Source organism: Arctopsyche grandis, chromosome 9 (genome assembly GCF_051622035.1).
Source record: "Arctopsyche grandis isolate Sample6627 chromosome 9, ASM5162203v2, whole genome shotgun sequence".
NCBI lineage: Eukaryota > Metazoa > Arthropoda > Insecta > Trichoptera > Hydropsychidae > Arctopsyche > Arctopsyche grandis.
The window spans coordinates 4,578,066-4,602,423 of record NC_135363.1 but is presented as its reverse complement, the minus strand read 5'-3'; the positions used below and the strand labels follow the sequence as shown (position 1 = coordinate 4,602,423).

General features: G+C 34.4%; 2 protein-coding genes across 2 annotated transcripts in view; one reads left to right on the top strand and one right to left on the bottom strand.

Annotated features, from left to right (window-relative positions):
• Positions 1–24,358, top strand: part of LOC143917103 (cilia- and flagella-associated protein 298) — a 102,802-nt gene that overhangs the window by 37,392 nt on the left and 41,052 nt on the right. The gene's annotated exons all lie outside the window — the stretch shown is intronic.
• Positions 9–5,154, bottom strand: LOC143917101 (uncharacterized). Its single transcript, XM_077438493.1, has 2 exons — positions 3,632–5,154; positions 9–630 (listed from the first exon to the last, which is right to left on the bottom strand). The coding sequence occupies exon 1, from the start codon at positions 4,953–4,955 to the stop codon at positions 3,642–3,644; it is 1,314 nt and encodes a 437-aa protein (XP_077294619.1). The 5' UTR covers positions 4,956–5,154; the 3' UTR covers positions 9–630; positions 3,632–3,641.

Below are 24,358 nucleotides of genomic sequence, written 5' to 3'. Positions count from 1 at the left end.
TTTTTTTTCAATATAATAGATATCACACTTAACAAATTTTCTTCAAAGGTGCAACACAATTAAAATAGTTTAGTTTTGTTCACTTTTTTTTGTTTGTTGTTTTAAACACGCCCTCCCCTCCTTTTAATTATTATGTGGTTCGCTCGCCCGGAAGATTTTCAATTTAAATAACGACAGTTGTGATATTAAATACGCTTAACTAACTCCCTTTTTATATATTTCGTGAATATGCCAAAACGTTGTTGTTGTTGTTGTTTTTTTTTTCACACTTCTCTTCTGATGTTGACAGTAGACTCGTTTGTATAATAATTATTGAACGGAATTGTGCTGTACATCGGTATTTATATAATACGGGACGTTACATCCTGCTTGATGCGCGGTGATTTAAAGGACAAAGTAAAACTACTAAATGTGTGTGTGTGTGTGTGTGTGTGTTTATGTGATGTGTGTGTGTGGTTGTGTTTATTCAGCATAAGCGCTGAAGTGGAATGAAGTGGAAGAAGTCGCTGAAGAAGAGCGAAGAAGACTCGCAGGGAGAGAGACTGCCGCGGGCTTCCAACAGCGGACCGCTAGCTTGCTAGAAGCCGCCCAGACCGCCGTGCACGGGGCTCTCGTGCAGGAGGGGAACGCCTGAAACATACCCAAGCATAAGTCAGTTGAATGTGCAAAAAAAGTGCAAGGAAACATTCGGATTTGGTCGGTTAGAGTCGTGTTTGTGCCGCGAACGCGCGTCGCCTTGACAGGACTAACGACGCGACGCCATGATGGCGCTGATGGCGCCATCTGAAGCCACGCAATGCGAAGCTCATACAGTGCGATAGATGAAGCACTATAGTTGTTAGCCGGTGTGTAGTTTTAGTTTTTAAATTATGAAATATGAACTTTAACATTACTGTGGATTGTGTTGGCATTAGTTTGTTGATTTAGTTAGAGTGGCCAACAGCTATATGCTATAACAACTAAATTCTAAATAAAAATACCATTGTATGGATCAAATTTTGAAGTATTTTCTAATGATAGTTGATTTAAATTTACGTGCACATTTAAAAATACATCAGTAGAACTTTGTAGTAGTGATCTTATACCCAAATAACACTGAGTAAAAAAATAATCACGTATTCATTTACTCAAGCGGAGACTTGTTAATCTTTGCAAAGTTTGACTCATTAAATTCAAATATTACAATGGTTTTTGGGTAAAAGTTAGAACGCTCGACAGGAAAAGCGGGGCTAGATGTTGGTTGCCATTATGCCGGTGTTCAAAGAAGTGATCACTTCTTTGAAGACTTTGCTCACACATTTGGTCACATATTGTTGTATCTGCCAGATATGTGTTCAAAGATTTGATCGACTAGGCTCGCGCAACTGGGCTTCGCGCAGTGTGGCAGGCACACAAACATTTGGATTTTTATCCCTTTGATGTGCGCTAAAAAACCGACACGGAACGGCAAAGCGCACTTAAGTGATAAAATATGTGACAATAGTATCAAATGCCCGTGCCACACATGTGAACACTTATTTGATCACATCTTTGAACACATGCCGGCATAATGGCAACCAATATCTAGCCCCGCTTTTCCTGTCGAGCGTTCTCACTTTTACCGGTTTTTGTTAGTGTTCTCTCATTTATGAGGTATAAGCAGTGGTATTACCCCAATTTTGGAACAACGAGTTTCCAAGTTTTTTTTCAAAAAATTTATTTTGAAAAAATATATATGTATATGTATATACATATATGTATGTATATACATACATACATATATACATTTACATGAAAGTTAAATTCTTAAGATTTATATAATTTTTGACAAAAATTATATGAATTTTTAGATTAAACAACGGGTTTCCGGAAACCCATGGAAACCATTAGGGTGACACCACTGGATATAAGCGTTTAAAAATGCGTAATATTTACAGATTTTTGCTTTTGCAGTCTTTCTCTCAAAATCTAGTATTGCTGTGCCAAAAAAGAGTATTGGAATCAGTAATCAGATGCTTTTTCTATTTATTGGGGTTTTTATTATTTTAAAATATGTATAATTAAATATCTAGCAAATTTTAAAAGTCAAGTATATATTTTTTATTACACATGTTTTTCTCAAGCTCTGGACGTATGTATGTATGTACTTATTCGAGCGGTATTATCGGGATGAAAATAATATATTGAGATTGAAAACCAATTCTTGTAAATGTAGTGAAATATAAAACTGGCCCAAAAAGTTTATTTTCTTCTTTTAATATTCGCCAGATAATTAATGTATTTTAAATCAATAAATATAAAAAACTATATTACTATTGATTTTAATACTCACATTTGGTACATTAAAACTGGATTTTGAGTTAAAGACTGCAAATGCCAAAAATATGTAAAAATTACGCATTTTTTTAAAGGCCCATTTCTTATAAATAAGAAGAAACCAACAAAAATCATTATCATATTTGAATTCAATGGGTTAAACTTAGTAACGATTGATTAGTCTCCGCTCCGGTAACTTTTTTTGTTGCTCAGTGTAATCGATAGCAGTAATATCACTTTTTATATATATAATACAATAATCACTTTTTAATTTAATTTAACAATTAAAAATCGACTAGTTATTGTTTACTCCCCTTTCTGCTGTTTTTTATAGGTATAGTGCAAAGTAGATTTTTTTTCTTAAATTACATAAAAAGAAGAATTTTATTTAATTAAATTAATTAATTAGTATTCATTACTAATGAATTTATATACTTTTATAAATATTTTTAATCATGATTATGTCAAAATGGTTAATTAGTACGTTATGGAAACGCTCATAATAATTACATATTAAAAGCGATACGTTCATTGGATATATTTATATAATTATATATTATAACGTTAACTGAAAAATAAACAGTTTCTGAATCATATTTTGTACGTAGGTATATAAAAAAAATATTGACTGCAAAATTCATTATACTACGTGTGCCAAGTAATTTTTGCGCAGTATTTATCATCTCATAAGTATGTATATATGTAACAGTAGATGATATCGAGCAAACAAACAACATTCAAACGATTACATTAAATGCGTTTTAATTAGTGATTATTTCTAAAATCAGTTTTTCAAATGAAAACGTATTTATTATGAAGTGATAATGAGGTGAAAAAGTTCAACGTTACAGAACAGGACAATATTTCAATTCGTTGTAAAGATTTTATTCAACCAATCGATTAACATTTTAAATAATTAATAACAGTAGGTATAACCTGTTATATGTATACAAGCAAAAAATATGCATCATTTTAATAATATATGTATGTATATCAAGTCAACAATATATGTATGTATGTAAATTCTACGAATTTAGTGCGCAAACATGGTACAAAGCACAGTCCCGATTTCAATGAACTCATATAGTATGCGTTAATATCTATGTCAACCCCCATCAACCCCATAGCTCTCATCCCACACATAACGGATCGATAAATTCGCTGTACATATGTATATTTCAGTGACAACTGACATTTCTGGAATTCATCGAAAGCACTGCGTGCAAACATATACTAAAAAAAAAATCAATAGCTGACTTCATTCACCTCTCGCGCTAATAATAGCACAAACGACTCCAAACAACATATAGGTTATCATCATATTATAAAATCTCACGTGACGGATCTCAGAGCGCCATGACGGAGTCTGAATTTGCCGGATTCTGAGCACCAGCGCCTGGCAGCTCGCTTCCGGTGCATCCCTTGAAACGCATCTTTGCATCGTCACCTACTACTACTGCTTTCTGGCATAGCAACAGTGTCAGACAGGATACCACGAAGAGTACGGACGGAAGCACAGCTGCCACCAAAAACTGTCTATAAGTCTTCTCCAAGTCGAATCGAGCCACCACCATGTTGCTGCCGTCCGAGTAGAAGCATGGGAAACGCGCACGCGCGTTGTGGTCAGTCCCATCCTTGCCATAGTCCTTCAAGAAGTCCTTGCATTCGTCCTGCAACGTGTTCACGCACCCTTCTAAGTTTATCATCAGCCTGCTCTCGTTGGCAACGATCAAATCAGTTTCCAAAGGTGCTATAGTACGCACCGGCTTAGCTCCGAATGTATGCAAGTAGCTCAGATAGGTAAAGTTGGTCAAATCCGTCAAAATATGCTTCTCGAGTACAGATCCGTTGATGCAATCTATGGCTAGCACACCCTCGGTAGTATTACTTATGCTGTAACAAGAAGTCATTAACACATTGTCCTGATCTTCGTTCCACACTTCTTTACCGGTCTCTATTTCAATAGCACGCTCGCACTGCGATAAATACACTTTGTCCCCGCTCAACAGTATCATGTTTTTATTACGAGTAGGAATATCGACACAACGCCTGTCGCAATTGTAAGGAGATCGAATCTTCTCACACGTCCCTTTGGTACAACTGAACAGACCGTCTATGTCGATGCACGTGATCTTACCTCGTCTCCCGGAACACTTCAGAGGCGGATCCGTATCGGTGAAGACGCATTCGAAAGCATCCGTAATATTGATACACATACCTAAAGTGCAGTTGAACGTCCCAGTCAAGTTCTTACAATCGTCGGCTATGCACCGATACTTTTTAGCGTTCTCCTGGTCTATGCCGTAGCACGTTTTGTTGGCCACGTTGGTACAGTTGGCGAAGAGTATGGTGGATCCGTTGCGGCGCAGGTTGACGAAGATCTGGATGCACGCTCCAGAAGTTTTGCTCAAGCACCACTCTCCGCAGGAGCCCCACTCGCAGCCGTCTTTGTTGACGGCTCTGGTCGTGGTGCACATGATGGGTGTCTCGCTGATGCCCGACGCGAATGCCCTGGATGAGGGCATGTAGATGGCCACCGTGAGGTAGACCAGGGCCACGCAGCTGAGGATGCAGGTCATCTGGCAGACGCAAATGGTGCCGCAGATCCGCCCATCTTGGGGAGGGATCAGCGGCTCCTCGACCACCTTGTTCTTCGGCATGTTGGCTGCTCTTGAGAGGTGGGGGCTTACGCTCACCTTCTTCTCATGGCGACCGCTCCCAGCTGCAGAGGGGCGCCGACAGCGGCGGCGCAATGAGACTCCGAGTGAGGGTTTCGAAGGGTGGGGGGAGCATCCGCAGAACGACGATCGATCGACCGACTATGGTGAACTCACCCCTCCTCTTCACTCCTCTTTCTGTACCCCCACCTTTTGGTGGTGGTGGTGGTGGTGGTGGGGAGTCGCCAAGCTGACTGTGATTGCGCGTTGGTCGCTTTGTTTACGGTGTGTGTTTGAGCTGTTGAGGCGTTTTGTATGTCTGGTGTGATTTTCCGGGGGGTTTTCCACGATTTTTTTTGCCGTTTGGCTTTCATGTTGCGTGATGGGATGTAGAGCAGGGGTGAACTGGGTTATGAATACTTGTTTCAAATGTTTTCATTGTCTACCGCCAGGCCAGCTTTCGTATTGGGCCAAGTAGGCCTCGGCTAAAGACGCATCGTGTGGCGCCTAATTTTTAAGCATTTTTTTTTTTAATATCGATGTTATCATATACATATGAGCCGTTATATTTGAAAGTGGCAAAAGGCCAATTTTCAGTTCCAAATACATTATTTCTGTTTGACTTCATTTACAAATTGTTATCATTTATTTTAATTGGATATGTGCAGAATCTCGGAAAAGTAGAATAAACGTATTACAGGCCACCGGTATTTTTATATATTGTTAAAAGCAAAATATTATATTTAACTAGTGTTGTGCCCGTTGATTTCAATGGGTGGCTTCGGCAAGGAATTGATACACGAATTAAAATAAAGTTATAATAATAATAATAATATTTTTTTTTTTTATTCCAGACGATAGGGAGAATAGTGCAATCTCCATCGCCCATATAAATAATATGGGTCTACGTGACGAGCCAGAATGTTAAATTACAGAAAACACAAATATCGGAAGGCAAAGATCTAAAATCGAAAGATCTTAAGTCGAAAGATAAAAAAAGGGTGCATGGTAAACGGTACATACTCACGTACATACATACTCACTTAATTTGCGCGAGCAGGGTACAACAGGAACAAGAGGAACAGGCTTTTCCTCCCGTATTCTGCACGCGCACATTAATATGGGAGGAAAAGCCTATTCCTCTTGTTCCTGTTGTATCCTGCTCGCGCAAATTAAGTGAGTATGTACCGTTTACCATGCACCCTTTTTTTATCTTTCGACTTAAGATCTTTCGATTTTCGATCTTTGCCTTCCGATATTTGTGTTTTCTGTAATTTAACATTCTGGCTCGTCACGGAGACCGAAATAATATATAGATAATTAATACAATAGTATTGAATACTAATAAAAAATAAATATTAATAATAATTAATAATTAAAGAAAAGTTATATAGTTATACTAGCTAAACCTGGCATGCGTTGCAATGTCAGAATAAGGCATGCAATTCCCGTTCCCGATCCCGCTGCGTTCCCATTTCAAGTGATGGTTCAAGTGAACTAACGTCTCTTTATCGCCGTGAAGTCATAAACCAACTGATAACGTGGTTGCTTACGAACATATTTCCTTGACTACACAATGGCGCTTCAAACTTTCGCGTCGGTAAAATCGTTATTACGAATATTATTATTAAGAGGTATTTTCCCGTTTTTTTTCACAGTAACCTTCCCGGACATGCATACAACAAATCCTGAAAGTTCTATCGTAATCGGTTGAGTGCTTTAGGAGCCTATACGAGACAGACAAACAAATTTAAAAAAAATTATATATGTACATACATATATAGATGTTTTATATCAATACAAATATAATGTAAGGTAAATTATAGACGCGCGCGCATTATTAGTAAAACGTCGAGTGCGCTCTAGTGGGAATGTGGCCGACAGTTTTTTTTTCTTAGTAACGCTACCACATAATATGGCAAACTAAAAAAAAATTGCTGTGATAGTTATCATCTTAAATTAAAATTGCTGTGAACGCGTCATCTTAAATTAAAATTTTGGTTTTAAATGATAAATATGTTATTTTCGTACGTTTTTATATATTATTAATAAAATATTTTTCAATTTAAGCATTAAGTAGTTTGTTCATATTAATATATTTTCATTTGATAATGTATCGGATGATATTTCATTGGCTTATGGTCATAAAATACAAATTTTACGTAGAGGTTATTTAATCGAAAAGTTCAGCGGGGACTCAAACCAATTAGCTGAATTTTTTGCGATAAATGTCTATTTTTTCATAGGTTTGAAGGAGTTGTTTATTTTGAATATTAATTATTTTTACTTTATCAATGTTTTTTTTATTCTAGCGTAGAACAGCTTGAGCACGGGTATCTTTGGAAAAATACTAAATTACAAAAAATGTGATTTATTTGTTTGTGACTTCAGATAAATACATTCACAAATTTAAGTGATCTTTGAATTCTGAATCCGCTAATTGGTTTATATAGCTATAAATTTTAAAAGGCTATTGATTCGATTGTATCTCTATGGGCTCGTTTTTAAATACACGCATCATCAAAAATAGCCGAGTGGAACAATAGTCTCACAATCTGATGATATTACAAACTATATTCGTCGGGGTTAATGACCTCGTATTGAGGGCTTAAAGGGTCATATGGAACTTAAAAATTATTTTTAAAGTACGACTATTCTTTTTGTTTTATCTGGAAATAATATTTCAGTGGAAAATTCAAACGACACCTGTGTAAGAAACTTGTTATTTTTCGCTTTCAAATAGTGTAATAGTAAAATTATAGTATCAATTTCCAACGAGTCTGAAAACAATTTTCCGATTGAAGTCCGCAGAAGTAATGTCCAATGTAGTAAATTGTATTTATTGACACGACCATAATTATCCATGATGGTAATGTAAACAAAACCCGACCCAGTTTTCCGACATCTCTAATTACCAACCGTTCATTATGTCAATGAAAACTCACCCTTTTCCAATCGGAAACCAATTTCCCGAAACTCAATCAAATAAATAACGTAATTACACTAACTTCGCATCGTAAAATAGTACCTACAACAAATTTAGAAACACTCAAGATTTAAATTAAATAATAAATACCATTATTCAACCAATGCGTGATACATACATACGAGCATACATCCATGTATAAAAAAACATAACATTGAGTTTCAACCTTAATATGCGGGAAAAATAAATATGCCTTACATGCGTGAACTAACTCTGGTCGAATCAATAGATAGAAGCAATATTGCGTACAAACTCAGTGGTCATTTACATGGTATAAGAAAATCTTTATTTTTTCCATTGAATTCAAAATAAACTCAGTTATATTAAATACACATCTTCGTATTTACAATTCATGGCAGTTTTTGAATAAATAAAATTTTTTATTTAGTAATTATTTGTTCGGAAAATTTCAAGTTTTCCACAATAGTGTATTGAAACTATTATTGTTCTAACGTGAATAAAAAAACTGTATAAATTGATTTTCCCAATATTTTCCAGACTCACTTGGTCCACTATTAACTCACAGAGCCGCAGAATCCCATACGTAACAATAAAACACTCGAATCGGGCCATAATTTGAAGGTCAGTAATTCGTTTCCTGCTCCAATCGTTAACCGAGACGATTTCCCAAACCGGGTCAAGGCTTTCCTTCACGGTTAAACCCTTCATTATTTACTGCGAGAAACCCTTAAATTCACGAATGAATTGGACGTATCGTACAATTAACAATTGCATGTTCCAAATGCATTTCCTCCCCTAATCTGATCCAACGTGCACCTTTCGCAATGCACCACGTTTTCCAGAGCACGGAGGTCACTAGAACGTTCCCGAACGACCCCGGAACATATGAAATGCTTGAAAGTTTTCTCTTACTGATGAAGATGTTTTAAATATTAACCAGATTGATGACTGTTCAAGAATGCACACTTTTTTCCTGCTCATTCCGGTGGGTCTTTCGGAAAATGCCAGGTTGATCGATAATCCGCAACTCAACCTCACACTCTCATACCGGTGTAGCCTAAGACCCCCATCCTAGCCCCCCCACTAGGTCTAAATAAAACTACCCCTATGTCTATTAATAGAGTGGTATCAGTTTTTTGACCTTGCTCTGTGTATTTGAATATTGCATTGAATCGTTTGATGAGGTTCGTTGATAATTTTACATGCATTAGTTTGATCTACATATATTTATAGAAAGGTGAAATGGTTTCATTTTAAATGATATATTTAGGTACAAAATTTTATGATACGGGTAGCTATTTTTGATGTATTGTATCAAAAATATCATCAAACGGTTCAGTTCCGAAATTGGAACGTGACCGGTTCAAAAATAGAGATATTTTGAATGCAATACTAATTAGTACAGAACGTAGCTTTTTTAGTTTGTTTTATTGATATTATTATCACTGACCGGTTTGGATTCAAAATGGAAAAGTTGGGTTTATTATTTATTATTCAGATTCAAATTTTTGTTTTTCTAAATCTTTTTTTAAATATGTAAATATAAAACGATTCAGCCCAAATTGAAATAAAAAACTGGTACAATACTAGTAAATAATCATTGTAAAAATGACATTTTATCAATTTTATTACTGACCGGTTCAGATACAGTATGGAACATTACCGGTTCAATCGTTTTGCATATTTATAAACTTTTGACATTTTTCCCCAATTAAACGTTAAACACTCAATAAAAAAAATACATTATAAATACAATAAAATCAAAACCAATGGGTAAAATTGATCATGGTAATATAACGTTTGAAATAGATTTGTTGTGAACTACCCTATGAAAAAAAACTCAATATACTACATCTACATATAATCGTTTTCAGGTTTATATTTTTCATTGAATATTATAAACATTTTTCACTGATAATATCATCAACCGGTTAGGATCCCAAGTAACTTTAAAGCCAACTATAATAACCACTATGCAATGGAATTAATTGACAGGTTCAAATTCAGCATTGAAACACAACCCGTTCAAAAACGCATTACGTTATTTATTTATTTATTTATTTATTTATTTATTTATTCTAAACAGACCATTGTGGCATAACAGGGATTCCTCATTACGTTATGTATAAAATGATCGACGATTCTGCACAATTCGCAATTAAATTCGCAACAAAACGGTTCGACAACTGGAACGCAACCGGCTATTTTCGCCGGAAAAGCGACATTTCATTGAAACTTACGAACTATTCATAATATGTACACATTACGAAAACGCAAATTGTATAAAAATAATACGACTACATTCATACGGAAACGTGTTAATTGAGCTATTTATAACCGAAACGATGATTAAATTTACCCTTTTATGTCGTCCCCATTAAAACGATCGTTACTATCAAAACACCATCATTATCAAGTAATATTCTAAAACCATCGGCTATTTTTAATGCTTTGGGTATTATAGTACATTGTGTTTCAGACACATATGTACCTTTACATATCGGTAAACGGTTCGGGTCCGAAAGAGAAACCTTACCGGTTCGTACTCGCGAAACTTCCAAAGGGATACTCGGGTCGAAACTTACGGTCCATTTACATCACTAAACACTGACGTTTTACATAAAATATCAATAAAGTAGTCTCTCGTGAGTAATATTTCAGTATAATAATAACAGTAATGCACGAGGCTCTAACGTTGTAAACGGACCATTAGTTTAATTCACCTCAATTATTATCGTATGGGTTGTTGCGATGTACATATAGAGTGATGCACGCTATCGATTTATAAATTTCAGACACGCACTATTTTATGAACTTGAACTTAGGGGTTGTGTTGAAATATTCATAGGTTTGAATCGTGTATAGAATTAGCTGTTTTTATTTTAGGGTTTGAGTTTAAAAAGAGTTTGATGTTAAATGTTTTCAAATGAGTTATGTTAAGAACACACTCAAAAGTGCGGCATGGAACGCGCTCGTGGCTTCCAGCTGTAATGGGTGACTTGGATATTTGTGACTACAAGTCGATCGTTTCTTATCAGAGTTTGCCAATTTATCTGATTTCATTGTTGAAACGGTTCCTCCATCAAATTGACAAAAATCATCCTACCTGCTATGTCGCAAATATCTGAATTTGATTTGTGTACAATATGTAAAAGTTTATGTACAAATCTAAATCCATAGATGTCTCTGTGGATTAATTAATTCATTCATTTATTGTTAATTTCGTGTTCTTCAGCCTCTTGAAATACAGCGATTTATGTAACAGAAATGCTGCAATTTTTGTAATTAATTGTGTAGGGAGACGCATTGGGGTCTACCTGTTAGGCCGTCCTGGTGTATATCTATTTAAAATAAAATAATAAAATCTTTATGTCATTGTTAATTCGTGCAATCTTATTATTTCGACACGTTTCTCCTACATTTTTTCAAATATGTAAATCATTGTTATCGATCACTATCAAATATATGTCAATTCAAGGATAAAATATCACCGAAAACACTCCAGGGGGTGAGGTTTGTGAAGGGACGTGACGGTACTGATTTGGCGAACCTGTGTTTTTATTAATACAAAAATAATTAAAAAAAAATACGTGTCAAGAACCACTGTGTGTGTGTCTTCATCTTTAATGATCAAATTTTATCCAAGCTCTTAATAAAAGTATTATAGTAAAATAGCCCATATTTTCAATATTTGTTTATATTACAAAATTGACAGCTTTCTAGAAAGTACTTGAGAAAACACTAAATATTCTAGTTGCCTTTACTTTATACATATGTTTATTTCGAACAATAAATGTACATGTAATTTAAATAGTTAAAAGACTTTGCCTTAAATTAAATGTATAAATCAACTTCATGAAAAGCTTATCGTTCTGTCAATACAAAGCGACAGGGTGAGTATCATTTCTTCACTAATTCATAATAAATAACTAAAAGTTTTAAACATTTTAAATAAGGCAACAATAAACCTTCGAGATCTTTCCCACAACTGATTAATTCAACAAAAGTTTTTCACTCTCTTAATAACTACAAATAAAACAAATGAAAAAGTTTTTCACTCTCTTAATAACTACAAATAAAACAAAAACAAAAAACAAAAGTTTTCCACACTTAAGATGAAGTAATGAAAATTCTCCCAAGAGTATTCTCTCATAAACTTGCCTGTGAAAGGCAATAAAAACAATAAGAAACCAAAGAGAAAACTTAAGTTTTGATTTTTAATTCAAAATACAAATCCTAATACCCAACTTCAACCAATCAAACACTTCGGCATACGTCATTTCAGAATCAAACCGCAACGATACAGAATCGAACACGATAAATAATTTCCGACACAATTTGCACAAATTACACACCCCACACACATATAATAAATCACTCGAAAGCACTTTCCACTTACTGATAAACGTATCGAGGAAAATTATCGCATACACATACACGCACCCATACGTATATACTCACCCACAGAGAAAGCCTAATAAAGAGTAACTTTGCGGCCCGCGAAATTTTCACATTCGCCTTTTAAATGCCACTAAAGACTATCGTGTCTAGACCCAGAATATATAGCTGACCTATTCACCAACACAACACAACATCGCATATATTATATGAATGTATGTATAATATAAAGAAAACCCGGTGCGCAAAGGGTAACTTGTACGCAAGGCCGTGAAAATATGCTTAACGTTGGAACACACTGCAGTCTTTCGGGTATTAGTACCGTGTGGTACGGAACGCGTATCTCGTTCTACATATAATATAAATATTTTATTAGCTTAGTAGTGACGTTATTTTTAATTATCGTCATCGTTAAACTGTCCGTTGACATGTTCGCTATTAAAAATTTAAGGTTTTTTAAGCCGTTGATGTTTTAAAAACTTCTATTCTGAACTCTCTATATGATTTTTTTTTTTCAAAAGAATTGTAAATAGGTTTTTGAGCTTTTTTTCCTATTATGTTGTAAATTAACATTATAATAATATAATACTATGATTACTAACAAAATTAAAATAAAATTGTAAAATAGACAATGATCAGTAGATCAGTAGCTATTAAAATATATACATATATAAGATGTATTGAGATCATAATTTAGTAATAATAAAAAGCATTTAAAAATCAAAATATGATTTTTTTACTCTATCTGACATGTACATATGTAAATGAAGTACATATATACATTTTTTTACATTAAATGCACTTTTTCGGTTTACATATACAACAAAGCAGTTTGCTTTTGTTCAATAGAAACTTTTCTTCATTTCGAGATATATCTCGTGTTTAATATTTCATAAAAATACTGGTGGCCTGTAAGACGTTTATTCTGCTTTTCCGAGACTCTGGACACATTTAATTAATAGAAGTGATAGTAATTTGTGAATTAATTCAAACAGAAATAGTATTTTTAGAACTGAAAATTGGCCTTTTACCACTTTCAAATATAGCGGATCATATATGTACATATCCACTTTTACGGTGTCCCGACATAAGCGCGCGGGACACAAGCGCGCCGACTTAAGTGCGCCAAAATAAGTGCGCCGATTGGAGTTTGCCGACTGAATTGCACCGACATAAGCGCGCAATATTTAATAAAGAAATTGAGGATTAATTTCCATGTATTTTATTTTAAAGGGAATTTCAAAAGTAAAACACACTCATAATGTGAAAAAAATCAAAAAATCTAGTTATATTTAGTCAACAACCGATTTTATTTTATTTTATAATTTTTTAATTTTACAATACACATATACGTACAATGGTACCCCTACCCACGCGTTTAATCCATTCTTTGTAGATAGTATTTCTTCGGTTTACTATAAGCAATTTTGCAAATTCCGTTGTTTGAAAGAATTTCGTCGTAAATCGGTGACTCGCAACTAGGAATTACAATACTGTATCAATAGTATAAGATTGGAATCCAATGCTACCGGTATTTTTCAAATTATATTTTTCAAATTCGTACATTTTATTTGATGAAAACAACATCTGCATGACTAAAAACAACGAAAACGACCGATGCGTATATTTTTCGAAATCAGGTATAAACGGAAAATACAACATAATAAATAAAAGCTTTTAAAAATTCGCATTGTTATCGGCTTGTATTTAGTATTTATTTTACGCAATATTTACGTATTTATTTTGGAGTAGTTGCATTTATAAATAGTTTTAATTGTTGTCTTTTTTTTACAAACAAAAAAATCACCTAGGATATATTATAATCCCCTGTACCTAGGCCATATCTTCTTCACTGTATTTAAATTGGCTTTTTCAATAATCATTTTCAGACATGCAAGCCATACAAAGGCGTACGGGTCTTTTTTATTACCAATTAATTAATTAAAAATTAAACAATACCGGAAGTACTGGTACTACCAGTATCGCCCTTTTTTCTTTCAGTTATACCGATATTGAATTTTTTTTTTGTAATCCCTACTCTCAGCTTCCACTTTTCTCGTTGACAAAATGTTGGTTTATATTTCACATTGTTGATTAGAGGTTATCAATTTTGTTTTGCGCGCCTATGTCGGGATGCCACTTTTATATACGAATATATATCAATCCATCATTTTCTGAAATTATCCGTTGATTTTCAATGGCAAAAACATAAAAACATCATGACAATATATGGCATTGATTATGTCAACTGTACGTTTGATAGAATGTTTGTGTAATAGATAAGATCGGACAGTATTCTTTTGACCATGAAACATTTTTTCCTGATCCTCACTAATAATTTAATCAATATGATAACATTATTTAACATTGAAAATATCAAACTAGTTAATTAGCCATACTATACAAACATTTCACCATTTCTAACAACTATTGTATTGACTTATGAAACCACCTGTGTATCGTTATTTGGAATTATGAACCTCCTTGTGTATCGTTGTTTGAATATTTTATTCGCCTTGTGTTTTTCAACTCCTTAAAAATTTACACCCCTGCATATTTTATTTTACATATATACCAGGAAGGCCTTACAGGAAAATCCCAATGCGCCTTCCTGGCCAATTACAAATACAAATGCAGCATTTTTTATTATAATTCGTTGAATTGCAAGACACTGAAAAAACTCGCAAATTAACGAGACATCTATGAATTGTACATAAATTCTTATTGTACATCCATCAAATTTTCAAATAGTGGTGACATAGTAGGTAGGAAGGATTTTTAGCCAATTTTTTTTTCCGGGAACCGTTTCAACAATGAAATCAGAGAAAATTGGCAAACTCTGATAGGAAACGATCAACCTGGAGTCACAAATCCAGGTCTGACCAACAGCATACTCTGAAAAATTCATTTTCATTCAGGGATAGAACCCGGCACCTTCTTGACGGTAAGCAGAAGCTTAACGTCCGAGCTATGCTGCTGGCTAATATATAAAATATATAAAACCACGAATTATAACCTCCCTTATAACAAATGTATTTTCACTAAAGACCTGTATATACATACATAGGTATCATCGTCACTCGAAACACCTGTATATATCATCGTCGGAATTTACATATATAACATGTACAACATATATTTAATTTATCTATTCTTTTGAGGCCTTAGAATCTACATATTTACGTATTAGGTTTCGATGTTCTTTTTTATTCTACCTACTTGAATCGCTTATTAACTTGTTTATAAAAAACATGTACAAGGTTAGATAGGTACAAAAAGGTCCACCCTTAGACACACATACATTTTGATCGTCATTTTAGATTGCAATTTTATAAAAAAAAAACAGAAAGAATGTTCCTGAACATTAAAAAAGGGTATACATTCTCACTTCTAACAAGACTTGTTTATATTATCAATCCGCATTAAGATACTGCAGTGTTTATAATGAGATTCAATGCGACATTCATTCAACGTATAAACAAATTCATCACACTTTCCAGGCGAGATCAAAAGCATATACTAAAACGAAACATCAGATATCGTCGATGAATAAAAGAAAAAAATCATAATTCAACCTTGCATATAAATATTTACGAATCACAATATTATAAACACTCGATATTTTCGCGCGATTATACATATAGTATGCTTATTATTATCGCCCGATAGATACGATTGACCTTTTTGACATCGTATACTAGGAAATCGTAATATAGTCAAATGTCAACACAACGCGTACTCATACATATGTACATACATACAACACTGTGCGTAAGCGTGACCGCAATAGTAGTGCAAATTTCAGATAAGCGTACGGATGATCAGTGATGCGCCGAGATGCCGTTCACTGATGGTGATATGGTGGGTGGTGATGGTGATGTGATTGATATGGTGCGGTCACCTGTGAGCTGCTAGTGGCTCGGTGTCCGCGGCACGTGTGCTGCGACCGGTAGGGCGGGGCGTAGCGCGCACGCGCCGCCCACTTTACCCCCTCCACTGCGCCGACAGCCAATCGATACGCGACGCAGTGACAGGCGCGGGAAAAGTGACGTCGCTCGAACGTCAATCTGGTGATATGAGTGATAGTGACGGGTGATCCATTGTCACGGATGCTTTCAGTGAGAGGTTGTCGCACTCTCGTGCGGTTTATTTTATAAGCGAGAGTATAATGTTCGGGTTCTGAGTCGTAAATAATGACGTATTCCATGTACTTGATGCAAAGTAGTTCGAACGCACCGGGGTCCAAAACCCTGTGGGAATCTTTTGAAAAGGGTCAAAATAAATTTATTTATTCTATGTATGTAATAGTTGGAACTAAAAATCATACATGCCGAAGAGTCATGACAAAATCAACACTATTTATTTTATTTATTTTATTAATTGAAAAATCAACAGACAGGATGTACATAGATATGTATAAAAAGCAAATAGTAAATAAATAATATATGTAACATCCGAGTCCAATAATAGATTTTAACAAAAATGAAAAAGATAAATATAAGGAAAACAAATTAAAAAGTAAAGAATAAAGACATGACAAAATATGTAGAACATTGCATAATTAAACTATAGTATTAAAATATTGGGAAAAGGTTATAAAATAGAATATAAGAAGAAATTGAAATTTACGAATATAAAACAAATGAAAAAGGTAAATACAAAATAAACAAATGAAAAGGAAAAGAATAAAAGCTATAATATGATTAAATAGCACATTACATAACTAAACTAAAGTATAAAAATATTGGAAATATTGGAAAAATAGAATAGGAGAAGAAATGAATCAATCGGTCAAGATTCTCTTGATGTTAGACCTGAATTGACGTAGGGAAATACCAAATAGATCAACCTCATTCAGCTCTCCGTTAAACATACGATAAACGCGCTGCAGATAAGAATATTCAAGTGAAAAGAGTGCAACGCGTCTAGAGTACCGAACTGGGATTCTGAAATTAACCTTATTCAGTAAATCAGAACAATCAAGGAAACCATTTATGAGCTTAAAGAAGAATATAGCATCAGTATGTCGTCACCTGACAGAAAGATTGTTAAAAGAAAGGATTTTTAAAATGTCGGAAACAGTAGAATGGGTATAGGTAGGAAAAAGGTAGCGTAAGGATTTAATAAATTTAAGTTGAACTTTCTCAATACAATTAATATGGGATAAATAAAAAGGTGACCAGATAATTGAGGCAAATTCAAGGTGAGACCTTACAAAGGAAAAATAAATACACACTATGGCTATGTGTGTATTTAATTATTGGTAAAAGTCGAAATTCTCGACAGGGCGGACCCTCTAGGCTCGGAAGCGAGGCTCGGTCGACCCGCTCCTTCTTGTTATTGGTTGCTCTTTGCGAGCACTCTAGTATTTCCGTGCCCTGAATTAACTCGACCTGAGTCGGAGTATTTACCTGATGAAATACTCAGACACATACTGCCTGGTTCGCATATACTTTCGGACGGTTGGGCAGCGTACGGAAATATTCCGAAATCCGGTAAAAGTGGTTATAATTTCGTGGATCCAAATGATAGTGAAATACATACGCGTGGAAAATATGTGGATGCGTGTGAAAAGAAAGACGAGGCGTCAATTTGGCACAACGCGTGCCCGTTTTGATTCATATATTTCGAAATCCGGTAAAAGTGGTTATAATTTCGTGGATCCAAATGATAGTGAAATACATACGCGTGGAAAATATGTGGATGCGTGTGAAAAGAAAGACGAGGCGTCAATTTGGCCCAACGCGTGCCCGTTTTGATTCATATATTCCATTCGCAATATGTAGAATATTTCCGTACGCTGCCCAACCGTCCGATATAATATGCAAACCAGGCAGTATACATATGTCGGAGTATTTCATCAGGTAAAAGTCGAGTTAATTTAAGGCACGGTAATACTTGCAAAGAGCAACCAATGATAGGAAGGAGCGGGTTGACCGAGCCTCGCTTCCGAGCCTAGAGGGTCCGCCCTATCGAGAATTCTGACTTTTACCCGAAATAAATTTATTTATTCTATGTATTTGAAACTAAAAAAAAATCATACATGCCAAATATCCACGACAAGTTACCATAAATCAACACTGGCTATCTGCTAATGTACTAAACAAATTGTACAATTTAGAATGTGCATAGGTATATTGTATGTAGTACCCAGATAGTATTTATTTGTTTTTTACATATATACCAGGAAGACCTCACAGGCGCCTTCCAGGTCAATTAAGGAGACATCTATGAATTGTACATTAATTATACTCAAATAGTGGTGACATAGTAGGTAGGAAGGATTTTAGCCGATTTAATCGGGAACCGTTTCAACAATGAAATCAGAAAAATTGGCAAACTCTAATAGGAAAAGATCGACCTGGAGTCACACATATCCAAGTCTGACCAACAGCACTACAGATATACCAAATTATTTTCAATCGAGATCAGCTCATGGGATCGAACCCGGCGCCTCTCGGTGCTAGGCAGAAGCTTAACAACCGAGCTATGTTGCTAGCTATGTACAAAGTATAGTATATATGTACAAAGCTACAAGAATAAGTATGCTTGCAACAATAAACTAAAGTGTAATAGCCGAATTTATGATGGAGGGAGTAGATGTCAATTTATTTAGTTATATGAATTGGATAATTCTAACAGACAACCGTAAAAAGTCAATGAAAATTCGCAACTAATGTTTCATCGGCAGGGTTGGCTAAGGGGCGCTTGTGCAGTCAATCAAAATTAACAAATTTATATCAATATAGTGGCGAAAATTATAAAATCGCGAATACGTAATATCTGACACTTGCCTTCCCGTTATTTTTATCTATTTCTTTTTTTTCCAGGAAGGCCTAACAGATAGCCCCAATGCACCTCCCTGGCCATAAACATTGTACATTTGTATTATTATATAGAGTAAATACGTATCAATTAACATCCATAGAGACATCTATGGTCAAATTTGCAGTATTTTCTAAACAATTCAGTAAATACATATCAATTAACATCCACAGATACATTTATGGTTAAATTGGTAAATTTTCAGCATTTTATACAATTCAGCGAAATCCGAGATTGATGAAAACTCAAGATTTGCGAGGGTAAGGGTAAGATTGCCAATTTGTTGGATTTGGATTTCGCAGCATTGAATAATCAAATTGGCGAACCCCAAGACGCTGAATAACTTAATAATAAAGGAGATGCCAATTTACAGAAACTCTTTCAATGAAAATCAGATAAATTGGCAAACTGATAGGAAACGATCGGCCTGGAGTCACAAATCCAAGGTGCCAGCAGCCAGCAGAAACCAGTGGGATATGAACACATGACCACTCTGTTCAAAGCATTATATGCAGTGCCGGTTTAAGGTGGGGGCTGGGTCGGGAGGCGCCCGAGGGTGCCAAATAAGTTAGGGCGCAGAACGATGCGCCAAATGCGCTTTAAAATTTAGAACTAGAGCGCCAAAATCCATTCAAAATTTTAGATTAGAGCGCCAAAGGCGAAAGTTCTTTCTAATGGTGTTTAGAAAACATTTCCCGAGGGCGCCATCGGGTGTAAGGCTGGCACTGATTATATGCTAACTACTAGTCTTTTCTGCTGCACGTACGTTTGTTTGAAAAGCTTTCCTACTCGTTCCGACATTACATCATCATCGTCATCGCCCAGCCTTGCAAATATTCCATGGATGACTTCAAATATCGCACTTCGTAGCCCTTTACTACCACTATTTTTTGAAAAAACAAATAACAATGCTTAACCGTTTTGCTAAAAGAATTTTCGTCACAGTTTTCGGAGACAACTTAAAACACTTCACAATTGATTTTGTCCGATTTTTTTACCGAAAATTAAGCACACTGTTTAGAAATTAAATATTCAAATAATCTAAAATTTAGTACAAATAACGGACTACCAAAACTTCGACTTATTAGTTTCTACGTAACCAAGCAACTGTTAGTATGATAGTTCGCGTGGGTAGCTCTCGATGGATGGAATTTTGGGGTGCCACATGTTCCATGATCGAGATTTTAGTAACGTGTGCAAAATTGCTTTGTGCGGAATAATCACCGAACTGGTAGAACATCTATAGTTTTAAACTGGTTCATGTTTAAATATATAGATTATAAATTTCGGAATCATAATCAAATAGTGGTGACATGGTGAATAGGATGGTTTTTGACAATGTGATGGGGGAACCGTTTCAACAATGACATTTCTTATTATAAATGAACACAATTTCGTATCTTCCGTTACGACCCTGTGTTCAAAGACCCATAACAAGCTCTCATTGGTCAGATGCTGATAAAGTTGTCGTTTGTAAAACGTGTTTATTATATTATATATATTCTAATTTATCTTTACGTAATGAAAGCACTTCATTAGCATATTCGTGAGTAGTAATTTAATTCATTTAATAGATTCTGTGAGTTTTATGGCGCTTTTCTATATACATACGTACATGATGATTCAAAAATGAAAATAATTCTAGCTTGTTCTCCAGCCATTTTGGAACTTGGAATATCAATTTCCCTTCGGTCGACGTTTTATTTTATCCAATTGGTTTTTGATTGAAATTTATTGCACTGAATTCCAGCAAGTTCGAGAAAAGTGGATCATTTTTTTTTACATTCTTCTATTCAATATACAACTTTTTAAGCAAATAAACTCTAATTAGTTTATAATGTGTTTATGTTACTATGCATTTATTTTTGTTTTTATTTTTTACTTGATATGGTTTATTTTATTTTGCATTTATCTTTACTATAATTTATTTCATTATGCTGACTTTGTGACATTTTTTTAAGCTTAAGTGACGCATTAAAGCAACCTATGGCATAAAATTTGTAAATAAAATATATTCAGCTATAAAATTCGTCTAACTGGTGAAAAAAATTGTGTATTTTTTTAAATCACTGAAAATCGTCTAAAATAAATCAATAAATTATTAATACTGAAGAATATTCAAAAAACTGTCAAGACTCTAATATAAAAATTAAAATAATTTTAATATTAAAATATAATGCAACACCTAACGAATATTTATCAAAAATATTTAAGCAATAATATAGTTTTCTAATTAATATTAACCTTTTAACTAACTCTGCAGAATAAAATTTCAAAAGTCATTTTCTGCTGAACGCAATCCTACTACATTTTCATTTGCACACTTTTCCACAGATGGCGAAAATTTCACGTTCACAATATTTTACTTATTTTATTTTCTCCGAACATGAATATTCATACCCATCTTTGTATTATAATGTTTCAATTTTCCATTTTAATATTCAAATACGTCAATTAGCTAAACATGGCTCGGAATACTTAATAATCAATTTACATATTTACATTCTGTTATTTATGCAGATTAAATCTATGATACAACCACATAAGCAAAACGCGAACAGAAAAGCGCACACTAAAAATTCCACAATCGAAAAATGCTCATTTAGAAATTGTGCATAATAAAAAACCACACATAGAAAACTTGTACATTTTTCTATGTACATATGTACCTATTTTTCAAATTGTGAATTTTTCTTGGTAAATGTTTTTTAATGTGCACTTTTTGCTAATGATGAACCTCAGCTTAGCTAATTGGTTAAGCGATTTTTTACCATTAGAGAGGTTGTAGCTTTAAATCCCGGTCGGAATCTACGAAATTCCTGCTGGCAAGATCAGGATGATAACTAAATCCAGATCGACTGTCTCCTGTTAAAGTTTGTCAATTTATCTAACTTAATTGTTATGACCAAAGGTCGTTTTTACGCAGATCCTTTTCAAATGGCAATAGACCGCTACAAGTAAGAAAGCAAAAAATAAGAAATTGATTTTTTAAGAAATTGACAATAATTGTGAATCATTTTTTGTGCGAAAAGCATCCATCCAACGCCGATCTTTGGTTTTGGCTCTATTTACAAAGCTAGAATACAAAAAAAGGTTGGACGAACCTTTTACAACAATTGAACATTAAACGGCGCGCTGTGGATCCGGCCACTAGTTATGACCAGACTTAATGCCAGACCAGGATGCTTTACCCATAAAAATGGTTCACTATTGTTAACCTTTTTTTGTTCTCTTGCTTTTTAAGACAATATTAATTAACAATTGATGAAATTCGTATCCCTTCCCTCACTCGCAAATTCGACTAGTCCAAAATTTGTTGATTGTTGCACGCAATAAACATGCTTGCGGTTGGAAATTAATATCTGTATACTTACATTTTATAATGTGTGTATAACCAGCATCGTGTCACGGGTTTGATTCCCACTAGAGTCTCGTTGGTTGCCAGACCTTGGTTTGTCGAGATCGATCGTTTCTTATCAGAATTTGCCAATTTTTCTGATTTTTATTGAAACGGTTCCTGTAAAATTGGCTTTTCCTGTCCAACTGTCTATTGCAAACCTTGAGTTATTGTTATATCTCAGGTTTCGCCAGATTTCTCTCCATAGATGTCTCTGTGGATTATTATTGAAAGTAATAATTCGTATTGTTACATGAAAAATGCTATCGATCGTATTTTTTACGATTTTTGTAATGTATGGCCATAGATGTCAGGTTTTCTTTCGATTTACATGTATATGTATGTAATAATTATGTATTTAATATCTAATTTGTCGAGTCTTAATCTGTTAAGCACACCTACCGCTCTGTTAGGCAAGTGTGCATGGTTAATTAATAAAAAATAAATAAAATAAAAATATATGTTCACAGCTAGCCGATTTACGGTGACCTGTCGTGGCACTATAGCATATGTATGAAATAAAATAAAAATTTCTAATGCAAATTTAATAATGCATACATTATATATTATTTAACAAGTATATGGCCAATCTGCCAAGGATGACCATGGCCTGTTTACGACGGCATACGCAACGCAACACGCATCCAAACATTTCAGGTCAAGTTGCCCCATGCATTGTGTGTGTGTATTAACATGAAATTATCCTGTATATTTTTTCACGCTGCAAAATTCGCAACAATTACATTGAATCTATCGATTATTATTTTATATAAATAAATAATATCAAAAAAATAATTCAAATGAGCGATCCGCAATGTACGCTGAAGAAAAGTTGACTGGGGGGAGGGGCAGGGGGAAATGGGGCCAGACTAGCCGGCTCCAGCAATGCCCCAAATAGGAACGGTCTGGCAACCCCCAACCCTCCAATGTCTAGAAACAAACTCTTAACCCTTTAACTGATGGCCTCTCGAAAAAACATCGAAAATCGTAAAGCCTGTCTAGTCACAGTCAAACTTTGGCTATTATGAAACTCAAAGGTCCGACACGTCCTCGTAATAGCCATTATTACTAGTCTTAAGATCAATAAAAAGTTAAATCCACTTATAATTCTCGTCTAATAAATACTAATAGACTTCGGTGTATGTAATTCGGAATAAGACCGTTACGGAAGTGGTAACTTTAAGCTCATGCTGAGAATGCATACTAGCTCTTTCTTTTTAAAGGTTAAATACTATGCGTCATCTCAAACTCTCTTGATTTTTAATTAACGTTAATATGCTTGCTATAATATTTATCTTAAACTAGACGGATTGCTCTGCCTTGATCAGATGGGTAACGCCTCGAATACTAACCTTTCCAAGCTCCAAATAATAAAAAATAAATCCCTAAAAATAATTTATAACACATCCATATATACTTACTTGAAATAACTGCATGCCATAAATAATATTCCATTAGTTACGGACATTACTTATAAACTAACCAGAAGATTCTATAACAGAATCACTAATAACCATACTAACACACTTGTGAAGAGTCTCGGTGATTACAACAAGATTTCTATACCCTTCAGGTATAACACACAGATTACCTAAACACAATCTGCTTAAGGTCATTGACTTAAGAGATTCTTTAATTAATATTATGTATTAGATGTATTATGAGCATTTATAAGGATTGTAAATAGGTTTTTGAGCTCTCTTTTTTATTATGCTGTAGATTAACATTAAAATAATATAATACTATGATTACTAACCAAATTAAATTAAAATTGTAAAATAGAAAATGATCAGTAGATCAGTAGCTATTAAAATACATAAAAGATGTATTGTGAACATA